This window comes from Gigantopelta aegis, chromosome 12, assembly GCF_016097555.1.
Source record: "Gigantopelta aegis isolate Gae_Host chromosome 12, Gae_host_genome, whole genome shotgun sequence".
Lineage (NCBI taxonomy): Eukaryota > Metazoa > Mollusca > Gastropoda > Neomphalida > Peltospiridae > Gigantopelta > Gigantopelta aegis.
The window spans coordinates 22,086,861-22,099,192 of record NC_054710.1 but is presented as its reverse complement, the minus strand read 5'-3'; the positions used below and the strand labels follow the sequence as shown (position 1 = coordinate 22,099,192).

The following is a 12,332-nucleotide window of genomic DNA, read 5'->3' as shown; positions in this document are numbered from 1 at the left end:
GCTTAACGTTAATTAATATAATAATTGTGTTTTCTTTTCATACTTAGTCTGTGCAATTGGATATTGGGGTCAGTTTTGCAAGAAATGTGGACATTGTAAAGGGTCTTCCTGTGATAAAACGACTGGAAGTTGCCAGTGTGAGACAGGATGGGCTGGACAGAGGTGTACAGGCATGTATTGGCTACTAATATAATATTATATTATGAGAATGCGCTAACATACATTTCGAAACAAAACATTCCTGAAACAAAACCTCTAACAGTAACACACACACACGCACACGCACACACACGCATACACACACCAAGACAAAACGAAAGTATGAAAAACAATAATAAAGAAACCCCACATCTGACCATGAAATGTGTGTTCTAGCACCTAGTCCAACGATAGGACGGTATATAGAAGATATACTTTGCTTATAATGGAAAAATGTAGCGGAATCCACTCGTAGACTATTTATCAAAATTACCAACATCCAATAGCTGATGATTAAAAATCAATGCCTTCTAGTGGTGTCTTTAAGCAAACGAACATTAACTTTGTTATTATGTGTATGTGATTTATAGTGTGTTTGTGAGTGTGTGTGTAGTGTTGGCTGACTGGTATAGATTTAGAAAGGACATCTCTAACTGTCAAAATGCTTAACATTAATGATTCTAATAAATGCGTTTTGCTTTACATACTTAGGCTGTGCAGATGGATATTGGGGTCAGTCTTGCAAGAGGTGTGGAGATTGTAAAGGGTCTTCGTGTAATAAACAGACTGGACATTGTACATGTATGTATTTGTTACTAATATAATAGCACGCTTCATAGTCAGAATATACATGTATTGGAGACAATTTACCAATATCAAATAATGTAATTGACCATTTACTAAAACTGAATTAATCACTTCTTGAATAAACCACTGACAGGATTATTTTAAGTTTCCGGTTGTTTGTTTGTGTTTTTTTGTTTGTTTGTTTCTTTTTCTTTTGGGTGTCTGGTGAGTTGTTTGGGGTTTATGTTTCATTTTTATATTCCATTTTATCGTACACAAAATGATGATGGTAGTTAACATTTATAATTTTTGTTTTATTACAGCATGTGCAGATGGCTTTTGGGGTCAGTCTTGCTCTAACAAGTGTGTTAACTGTAAAGGATCTAAATGTGACGGGGGTACAGGGAGATGCACATGCAAGTCTGGGTGGGCTCCGCCAAAATGTACAGGTTGGTATTCGTTATTGGTGCATTGTACAGTACTATATAATGTATACCCAACACACATTGATTTTGAGATACCGCATTAGCATGAGATTGAAGTATTTTCACGTTTGATCTTAAGACATTTATGAATAAGAAAAAGATAATTTTTTATCCATAGGAAATATCAAATTTTAGTATGTAGATACCAAGCTAAAAATATATGGTTGTGTTACTTTGAGACTGCAAAATGTGTCAAATTAAAGCTGAAATTGTGACACAACTATTTAATAAACCCGAATGACGTCATTAAGTGTCACAGATATCATGTTTTACAATTCATATATTTTCTGTCATGTTTAAGAAGAAAGTAAAGTTTGTTTTATTTAACGACGCCGCTAGAGCACATTGATTTTTTATCTTATCATCGGCTATTGGACGTCGAACATATGGTCATTCTGACACTGTTTTTAGAGGAAACCCGCTGTCGCCACATAGGCTACTCTTTTTACGACAGGCAGCAAGGGATCTTTTATTTGCGCTTCCCACAGGCAGGTTAGCACAAACCATGGCCTTTGTTGAACCAGTTATGGATCACTGGTCGGTGCAAGTGGTTTACACCTACCCACTGAGCCTTGCGGAGCACTCACTCAGGGTTTGGAGTCGGTATCTGGATTAAAAATCCCATGCCTCGACTGGGATCGGAACCCAGTACCTACCAGCCTGTAGACCGATGGCCTGCCACGACACCACCGAGGCCGGTTGTTTAAGAAAAAGAAAAACACAACAACAAAAACCTGAAACAAAACACCGAACAGTAACACACGCACACGCGCACGCACGCACACACACACACGTGTACACACACACCAAGACAAAACGAAAGTATGAAAAACAGTAATAAACAAACCCCACATCTGACCATGCAATGTTGTGTGTTCTAGCATCTAGTCCCACCATGAGAGTACGTAGAAGATATACATTGCTTGTAATGTAAAAATGTAGCGAAATCCACTCGTAGACTATTTATCAGAATTACTAACATGCAACAGGAGATGATTAAAAATCAATGAGTTTTAGTGGTGTCTTTAACCAAACAAACTTTAACTTTGTGATTATTGCGCGTGCGCGAGTGTGTGTGTGTCTATGTGTGTGTGTGTGTGTGTGTGTGTGAGAGAGAGAGAGAGAGAGAGAGAGAGAGAGAGAGAGAGAGAGAGAGAGAGAGAGAGAGAGAGAGTAGCGTTGGCTAACTTCTATTTAGAAAACACATTTCTAACTGTCAAAATGCTTTATATTAATTAATGTAATAATTGTGTTTTGCTTTTCATACTTAGTCTGTGCAAATGGATATTGGGGTCAATCTTGCAAGAAATGTGGAAATTGTAAAGGGTCTTCATGTGATAAAAAGATTGGAAGTTGCCAGTGTGAGACAGGATGGGCTGGACAGACATGTACAGGTATGTATTGGCTACTAATATAATAACACGTTTCATAATCAGTACATACACGTATTGGAGACGACTTACCAATATCAAATTATGTAATTGACCTTTTAATAAAACTATGAAAACAAACCCCTGGAAGTGCTAGACTGGTTGGGTCCCAATTATATGTGCAAGTAGCTTTTCATTACTGATATAGTGTGCATGTATAATGAAACATGCAACACCTACTTCAAGAGTATTCTAGTATGAGAAAGCGCTAACATACATTTGGTAACGTTTTGTAAGAGGAACACCAGAAATCCTAAATATCGTTCATCGCAGAACTCTAAACATACGTTGGTAATCTCAATAGTTCATCGCAGAACTCTAAACATACGTCGGTAATCTCAATAGTTGGGGGGCACTGATCTCCCTCCCATCACCGATTTGACGTATGTAATAGATACTGCTGGTGTGTGTGCGTTCGTGTGTGTTTGTGCGTATGTGTGTGCGTGTTTGTGTGTGTATTATGTGTCTGTTATGTGTGCGTTCACAAGTGAGTGATTATGTGCGATTGCGTCTGTCCATGCCCGTTTGTTTGTTTGTGTCTGGTTTTTTGTGTGTGTACGTGTCTGTTTGTGATTATACCCAACGGTGGGCCCGTTTTGGTATATCTCAATCCAGCCAGTGCTCCACGACTGGTATTTCAAAGTCCATGGTATGTGCTATCCTCTCTGTGGGATGGTACATAGATCATTACAATTACTTCCAGTGGGAAAATGTAGTGGGTTTCCTGTCGTAGTCTATTTGTCAAAATGACCAACATCCAATAGTTGATGATTAAAATATGAATGTGCTCTTTGTTATTATGTGTATGTGATGTATAGTGTGTGTGTGTGTGTGTGTGTGTGTGTGTGTGTATGAGAGAGAGAGAGAGAGAGAGAGAGAGAGAGAGAGAGAGAGAGAGAGAGAGAGAGAGAGAGAGAGAGAGAGAGAGAGAGAGAGTGTGTGTGTGTGTGTGTGTGTGCAGTGTTTGCTGACTTTTATACATTAAAAAAGCACATCCGTCAAAATGCTTAATATTAATTATTGTAATAAATGTGTTTTGCTTTCCATACTTAGACTGTGCAGATGGATATTGGGGTCAGTCCTGCAAGAAATGTGGACATTGTAAAGAGTCTTCCTGTAATAAAGAGAATGGACATTGTACATGTATGTATAGGTTACTAATATAATAACACGCTTCATGGTCAGAATATAAACGTATTGTAGAAGATTTACCAATATCAAATCATGTAATTGACCTTTTACTAAAACTGAGTTAATCACGTCTTGAATAAACCACTGACATCATTATTTTAAGTTTCCGGTTGTTTGTTTGTGTGTGTGTTTTTTCTTTCTTTCTTTTTCTTTTTGGTGTTACGGGTGTATTTATTGTTGCTTGTGTTGGGTGAGTTGTTTGGGGTTTAATGTTTCATTTTTATATAACATTTTGTGGTACACAAAATGATGATGGTAGTTAACATTTATAATTTTTGTATTATTACAGCATGTGCAGATGGCTTTTGGGATCAGTCTTGCTCTAGCAAATGTGGTAAGTGCAAAGGATCTAAATGTGACAAAGCTGCTGGAAAATGCACGTGCAAGTCTGGATGGGCTCCTCCAAAATGTACAGGTTGGTATTCGTTACTGGTGCATTGTACAGTACTATATAATGTATACCCAACACACATTAATTTTGAGATAACGCATTTGTATCAGATTGAAATATTCTCACGTTTGATCTTAAGACATTTCTAAATAAGAAAAAAGATGCTATTCATCACATATTCTGAATCATATATACATGGTTATCATATAGTATATAAATCGTAGCATGTATTACGTGGTAATTTTTATTTATGATCTGTATGCCAAAACCGTTATCGTGATGAAAATCGTTGTTTGCACTTATATTTGAAATAAAATTTCCCTTCTATATTACAATTTTTGATCCATATCAAATATTCAATTTTTCTATTTAGATACCGACCTAAAAATATTTGATTGTGTTACTATGAGACTGCAAAATGTGTCGAATTAAAGCTGACATTGTGACACAACTATTTAATAAACCCTATTGACGTCGTTGAGTGTCACAGAAATCATATTTTACAAACCCTGAAACAAAACACCCAACAGCAACATACATACAGACACACGCCAGCACACACACCGAAACATTATTGGAGACGACTTACCAATATCAAACTATGTAATTGACCTTTTAATAAAACTATGAAAAAACCCCTGGAAATTGTAGTGTTAGACGGGTTGGGCTCCAATTATATGTGCAGGTAGCTTTTTATTACTGATATAGTGTACATGTATAATGAAACACGCAACACCTACTTCAAGAGTATTCTAGTATCAGAATGCGCTACATACATTTGGTAACGTTTTGTAAGAGGAACACCAGAAAGCCTAAATATCGTTCATTGCAGAACTCTAAACATACGTCGGTAATCTCAATAGTTGGGGGGCACTGATGTCCCTCCCTTCACCGATTTGACGTATGTAATAGATACTGCTGGTGTGTGTGTGAGAGAGAGAGAAAGAGAGAGAGAGAGAGAGAGAGAGAGAGAGAGAGAGAGAGAGAGAGAGAGAGAGAGAGAGAGAGAGAGAGAGAGAGTGTGTGTGTTTGTGCGTGTGTGTAGTTTTGGCTGACTTTTATACATTTAGAAAGCACATCTCTAACCGTCAAAATGCTTAACATTAATTATTGTAATAAATGTGTTTTACTTTACATACTTAGACTGTGCAGATGGATATTGGGGTCAGTCGTGCAAGAGATGTGGAGATTGTAAAGGGTCTTCCTGTAATAAACAGACTGGACGTTGTACATGTATGTATTGGTTACTAATCTAATAACACGCTTCATAGTCAGAATATACACGTATTGCAAACGATTTGCCGATATCAAATCATATAATTGACCTTTTACTAAAACTGAGTTAATCACTTCTTGAATAAAGCACTGACAACATTATTTTAAGTTTCCGGTTGTTGGTTTTTGTGTGTTTTTTTCTTTCTTTCTTTTTGTTTTGGGTGTTGCGGGTGTATTTTATTGTTGCTTGTGTTGGGTGAGTTGTTTGGGGTTTAATGTTTCATTTTTATATTCCATTTTATGGTACACAAAATGATGATGGTAGTTAACATTTCTAATTTTTGTTTTATTACAGCATGTGCAGATGGCTTTTGGGGACAGTCTTGCTCTAGCAAATGTGGTAACTGTAAAGGATCTAAATGTGACAAAGGTTCTGGAAGATGCACATGCAAGTCTGGATGGGCTCCGCCAAAATGTACAGGTTGGTATTCGTTATTGATGCATTGTACAGTACTATATAATGTATACCCAACACACATTAATTCTGAGATACTGCATTAGCATCAGACTGAAGTATTCTCACGTTTGATATTAACCCTTATCAGGCTGCATTGTTTTTAAACAATTTTGAAGAATTTGACCTATCATATATTTTTTAATGATATCTCTTTTAATTTTTGGCATATTGAAATGAAAATATACACACATATTCTGAAATGGACTGGCTACTTTACTACAATATTTTAAAATAAATTATTTTATTGATGTTACCATGGCAACAAGTACAAAGTTCAAAAGATTTGTTCTTTGATACTACTTAATAAATCATTTTTTAAACATTAATTAATCTCTTGTAATATAAGACTATGTCTTTATTTATTAACTATATTGATAATTTTAATGGATTTTCCCCGAAGAAAACACCTTTATTTGACAAAAAAATGGCAAGGAATGATCAGTACTGTCAGTTTTGTTTCATCATAATTTGTGGCATTAACTACAGGTTTAAAAGTGTTACTGTTGCTACATTTTTTTGTTAATTATTCTTCAAATTACACACACATTAAGAATATTAAATGTCCTTAAATTAATATAATGCTTGTAATTTTAATCATCTGTTACTATGGTAACCACTGCAAAATAAAATTGAAGCAGATTTACTTTTACCAACATCATTGAATAATGTTATTATAATTCTCTATCAGTTAAACAGACCCTTATAAAACAAGAATGCATCTGATTAATATTAAGGTCCTGGGGTCAAAGGTCAAAGGAAATTTTCGAGGATTTTTATTTTCGTGGGTTTCGAGGGTAAGTAGACAGCATCGAAAATATAAATCCTTGAAAATATTTGAAAAAATCTACAAATTCTATCTAAAATATTTATTGTGAAAACCATAACACGCTTACAATTTACCGGAACATTTTATTTCCTGTCATGCGCCGTCTATCGGATACGACAAGAGAATAGTATAGTCAAGACAGCAAGTTAGAATTAAAAAAAAGTCATTGCGTGAATCTCACTTTTTGTAGAATATAATGAAATATTTTTAAAGTTCGTATATTGTTTTTGTCAATGTCCGCCCGCACTGCATCAGTGATTCTGGGGTGGATGAATGGTGATTTCAACATTTCCTGGTGTATTTTTAATTCTGCCATAACTTTCATAATCCACCTTGCATGAATTGGTTTTATCGCCGAAGTACGCATTTCGATCTTGATATCTGTTACAACTTCGCCGTCTTTCATAGCCAGGGAAACCTGCTTTGAATACCATGTGGTAAACTCAGACTTCATGGCGTCCTTAAGTGGTTTATTCACACATACGTTGTAATTGGCTTTACACGAAATCAAAGACTGTGATCAGTTGTCTGTCGAATAGCATGCCGGGTATCACAGTGGCCAATTAGGCTACAGGTGACTGTTCTATTGTTTACCTTTACACGTCGGTGGTATCGAACAACTGGCAGCCGAGGTGAAACTTTAATAAACAATAGGAAGTATTCTCGCAACTAGACTTGCTAAAACTCGAAAATAAAATCACTTTAAATTTAGATTTGGCAAACGACGAAAATAAGAAACCTTGAAATGTTTTTATACCCCAAACCACGAAAAATTAAGACCACGAAAATTTCCGGTTATACGGTAGTCAATAATGAAAACAGTAGTTTCCATTGGATTACATAGTAAATCATTTAAGAAATTTCTTCAAACGTCTTACTTATGAACTTCAAACTAGGCAAACTAATTAATGCACATATTACTTTGTAGATCATAGGTTGTCGGGTCAAAGGTCAAGGTCACACAAAAACAGGCAATTGTTGGGCATTTCTCACAAAAAAGATGCAACTGTTGGGCATTTCTCACAAAACTTCTTACAAAAATTGTTAAACAAACTGACCTAAATGTTTTACTGTGCATTTCATTTCATTTCAACTTATTTTCGTGCTTATATCCAATTAAGGTTCAAGCACGCTGCCCTGGGCACACACCTCAGCTATTTGGGCTGTCTGTCCAGGACAGTAGGTTAATTGTTAGTTGGTTAGTAGTTAGTGAGAGAGAAGAGGGTGTAGTGGCCTTACACCTACCCATTGGGCCGTTAAGAACTCGCTCTGGGTTGGAGCCGGTACCGGGCTGCGAACCTGTACCTACCTGCCTGTAGTCCGATGGCTTAACCACTACGCCACCGAGGCCGGTTTTACTGTGCATCACCAATCTATATTTATGGTTTTCGGGACACCAGGTCAAATGTCAAGGTCACAATGAATAGAAAGAATCAATTGTCAATATATTTCTTATGGAACCGTTTAAGAAATTGATCGTAAAACTTCTAACTTATGAACTTCAAACTCCACAAACTAACTAATGCACATATTACTTTGTATGTCATATATTATCATGTCAAAGGTCAAGGTCACACACAAAAGAGGCAGTTATTGGGCATTCTCACAAAAAGACGCAACTGTTGAGCATTTCTAAGAAACCTCTTACAAACATTGTTAAACAAAGTGACCTAAAACTTCTACTATGCATCACCAATCTATATTTTGCTTTTCGGGTCACCAGGTCAAATGTCAAGGTCACAATGAATAGAAAGAATCAATTGTCAATGTATTTCTGATGGAACTGTTTAAGAAATTTACTGTAAACTTCTATTATATGAACTTCAAACTAGGCAAACTAACTAATGCACATATTACTTTGTAGGTAATATATTATCAGATCAAAGGTCACGGTCACATACAAAGGGGTAATTGTTGGGCATTTATGAGAACAATTCTCACAACAGCCTTAAATTGACTTAAATCTTCTACTATGCAACCAGGTCAAATGTCAAGGTCACAATGAAGAGAAAGAATCAATTATTTCTTATGGAACCATTCAAGAAATTGACCGCAAACTTCTACATCATGACCATTATGCTAAGCAGATCCATATTTTGCCTTGTTTCAGGGTCTCAAGATCAAAGGTGAAGGAGACAAATTGACAATGTATTTCCTAAAACTGTTTAACAAACTAACATCAAACTTCTACTTTATGACGATCTAGCTTTTGGGGGTCACCCGGTCAAAGGGCAAGTTCATATTTGTCTCATTGTCACTACCAAACTACTTAACAAACCAGTGTGTGTGTGTGTGTGTGTGTGTGTGTGTGTGTGTGTGTGTGTGTGTGTGTGTATGGATGTGTGTGTCTGTGTGTATGTGTGTGTGTGACACAGTCACGCCCCCTAATTAACTTGTGTTTATTAAATTTTATAAATCATACACACATACATACATAGTGTGAGTTGCCCCATCCCCAAGTTGGGTTGTCCACCACCCCACCACCCCACCCCACCCCCATGTAATAAACTGACTTCATTTGTATGCTGCATGACCTTAGTGCTAGATAGCCACATATATTGGGTTTAAGTCATTAGGTCAAAGGTCAAAGTTACTAAAAGTTACCAAAGTTATCAAAACAAAAAATTCAAAGTAGGTTATTTTCCAAACCATTCAACAGATATCACTATCACGTGCTAAATGATTTTAAGTCAATGTCAGTAAAACATGTATATTAGATTTCTATGCATTGCTGTTGAAATCATTGAGAACGAACACCACAGACTCCTCATGTAAAGAGTAGTTTTAGAACGACTTTGAAAGTAACAGAGTCAAATATCAAGGTCACTGTACATAATTTTGTAAAAGAACGTTTTTTCGTGATTTTACTGCAGTCAATTTGACATGTTCACCTAAAACCTGTATCATGAGGATGGACAGGCTTCACTTAGATCTTTAGAAACAGGTCGCTGCGAAAGAAATTTAACAACTGCCTGTATACAAGCATAGCCACATCTACTGGACTAATGCAAATGCAGCGCCTTGCCGCTCTATAATTATATGAGTGACATGTCATGTTCGGATTTTGTGATTGATTCCTAAAATTAAGGAAGTTCAAAGCAATCCCCTCTGCGGTCCTATCAGCCTCCCCGAACTTCTGAGAATACAGAACCTACCGGTAGTTTGGTTTAATGTAAGAGTGATATGATGGGGGTTGGGGAGAGAAACAGTATCGAGAGTAAATGCAGTTCACCTTTATTAGTGCAACCAAAACAATTATTATGATTATTTATTTTTGTTTAGACAATTCATCATTCTGAATAGCGATATAGGCCTGTAAGTCGCATGCAAAATTATACTGCATTACCATACCAGAGAGTTTAGTGATTTTTTTATATTTTTTTTTATGAAGTATAACAATAATAACGTAATGAATTAATAATGCATGTACATCCAAACAAAACTAAAAACCAAAAAATAATAAAAAGAAAGAAAGAATAAAAAACCCAAAATAAAAATAAAACAACACAGCTCTGATATTCGTTGATAGACTGGCGCTACTGACATCTTTCGTGATAAAAGGAAGTGGTACTTGTGCTGTCAAATGATCATTTTTTTTTGTAATAACTATCAACTGTTTTATAGCATCTGGTATAACATCAACAAATAATTTTTTAAGAATTGATTGGGAAAGGGGAAACGAGGTCAACAATGACATCACGTGATCAGCTGTCGAAAATGGCGCGAATGTCCTTTTGGGTACCAGACGTCGTCAGGTCGTTATAGTAAAACGTGTTTCATATAACTACCTTTGAATAATATTTTGAAGTGAAGCTACACTGTTCTTGTGATTCTGGTGATATAGCAATGTATAGTACAGTTCGTTTTATCATGTGGGTAGGCCTACACTCAGGAATAAAAACGGCAACATCATAGATTAAAAGCAAACGCATCTTCTTCTTTTTTTTTCGAATTTGCAATAAACATCGATTCTTACCTGTCAGTTGTCTATATCTTTGAGGATTTCATGCACCTATTATCCATTTACGTTTTCATATGTCAAAAAAAATTAAAACAGTCAAACCGTGGACAACGGTTCTATGCGACGTCATAATACATGACCTATAGCATGTATACACGTCTGCAGCACTCTACGGATTAAGACATTTATGAATAACAAAAAAAGATGCTATTCATCATATATTCTGAATCATATATACATGGTTATTATATACTACAACATATTGTAGCATGTATTACGTGGTAAACAAATACGTGTGTATTAACATACTGAATTGAATCTTTTATCACATTTACCATTTGCACACTTAGTTATATACCAATGTTAGCATCAACTGCTATATATTACTACAATTATACCAACACAATATTATGTTAATTTTTATTTATGATCTGTATGCCAAAACCGTTATCGTGATGAAAATCGTTGTCTGTTATATTTGAAATATAATTTCCCTTCTATATTATAATTTTTGATCTATAGCAAATATCCAATTATTTTATGTAGATACCAACCAAAAAAGATATGGTTGTTTTACTATGAGACTGCAAAATGTGTCAAATTAAAGCTGAAATTGTGACACAACTATTTAATAAACCAGAATGACATCTTTAAGTGTCACAGAAACCATGTTTTACAATTCATATATTTTCTTTAATGTTTATCCCCCCCCACCCCCAAAAAAAGAGAAGAAACACACCAAAAAAACCCCTGACACAAAACACCCAACAGTAACACACACACACACGCACGCGCGCGCACGCATGCACACACGTGCACACACTCACCAAGACAAAACGAAAGTAAGAAAAACAATAATAAACAAACCCCCACATCTGACCATGCAGTGGTGTATGTTCTAGCATCTATTCCAACCATGGGATGGTATATAGAAGATATAAATTGTTTGTAATGCAAAAATTTTGCGGAATCCACTCGTATACTATTGATCAAAATTACCAACATCCAATAGCAGATGATTAAAAATCAATGCGTTCTAGTGGTGTCTTTAAGCAAAACAACTTTAACTTTGTTTCTGATTTTTACGTGTGTGTGTGTGTGAGAGAGAGAGAGAGAGAGAGAGAGAGAGAGAGAGAGAGAGAGAGAGAGAGAGAGAGAGAGAGAGAGAGAGAGAGAGAGAGAGAGAGAGACAGAGACAGAGATAGAGAGAGAGTAGCGTTGGCTAACTTCTATTTAGAAATCACATTTCTAACCGTCAAAATTCTTTACATTAATTAATGTAATAATTATGTTTTGCTTTTCATACTTAGTCTGTGCAAATGGATATTGGGGTCAGTCTTGCAAGAAATGTGGAAATTGTAAAGGGTCGTCATGTGATAAAAAGACTGGAAGTTGCCAGTGTGAGACAGGATGGGCTGGACAGACATGTACAGGCATGTATTGTCTACTAATATAATAACACGTTTCATAATCAGTACATACACGTATTGGAGACGACTTACCAATATCAAATTGACCGATTTGAACTAAGTAATAGATAATGCTGGTGTG

The 12,332-nt window shown here is 35.9% G+C and overlaps 1 protein-coding gene across 8 annotated transcripts in view; it reads left to right on the top strand.

Annotated features, from left to right (window-relative positions):
• The window catches only part of LOC121386436 (multiple epidermal growth factor-like domains protein 10), a 63,832-nt gene that overhangs the window by 18,304 nt on the left and 33,196 nt on the right, over positions 1-12,332 (top strand). For 3 of the 8 annotated variants that reach the window (XM_041517330.1, XM_041517331.1, XM_041517329.1), the window contains exons 6-13: positions 48-170; positions 691-780; positions 1,089-1,214; positions 2,522-2,644; positions 3,734-3,823; positions 4,161-4,286; positions 5,406-5,495; positions 5,833-5,958. In XM_041517330.1, the coding sequence (XP_041373264.1) occupies positions 48-170; positions 691-780; positions 1,089-1,214; positions 2,522-2,644; positions 3,734-3,823; positions 4,161-4,286; positions 5,406-5,495; positions 5,833-5,958 (894 nt within the window). The remainder of the gene's footprint in view (positions 1-47; positions 171-690; positions 781-1,088; positions 1,215-2,521; positions 2,645-3,733; positions 3,824-4,160; positions 4,287-5,405; positions 5,496-5,832; positions 5,959-12,332) is intronic. The other 5 variants (XM_041517332.1, XM_041517333.1, XM_041517334.1 and 2 more) reach the window with 5 other exon arrangements.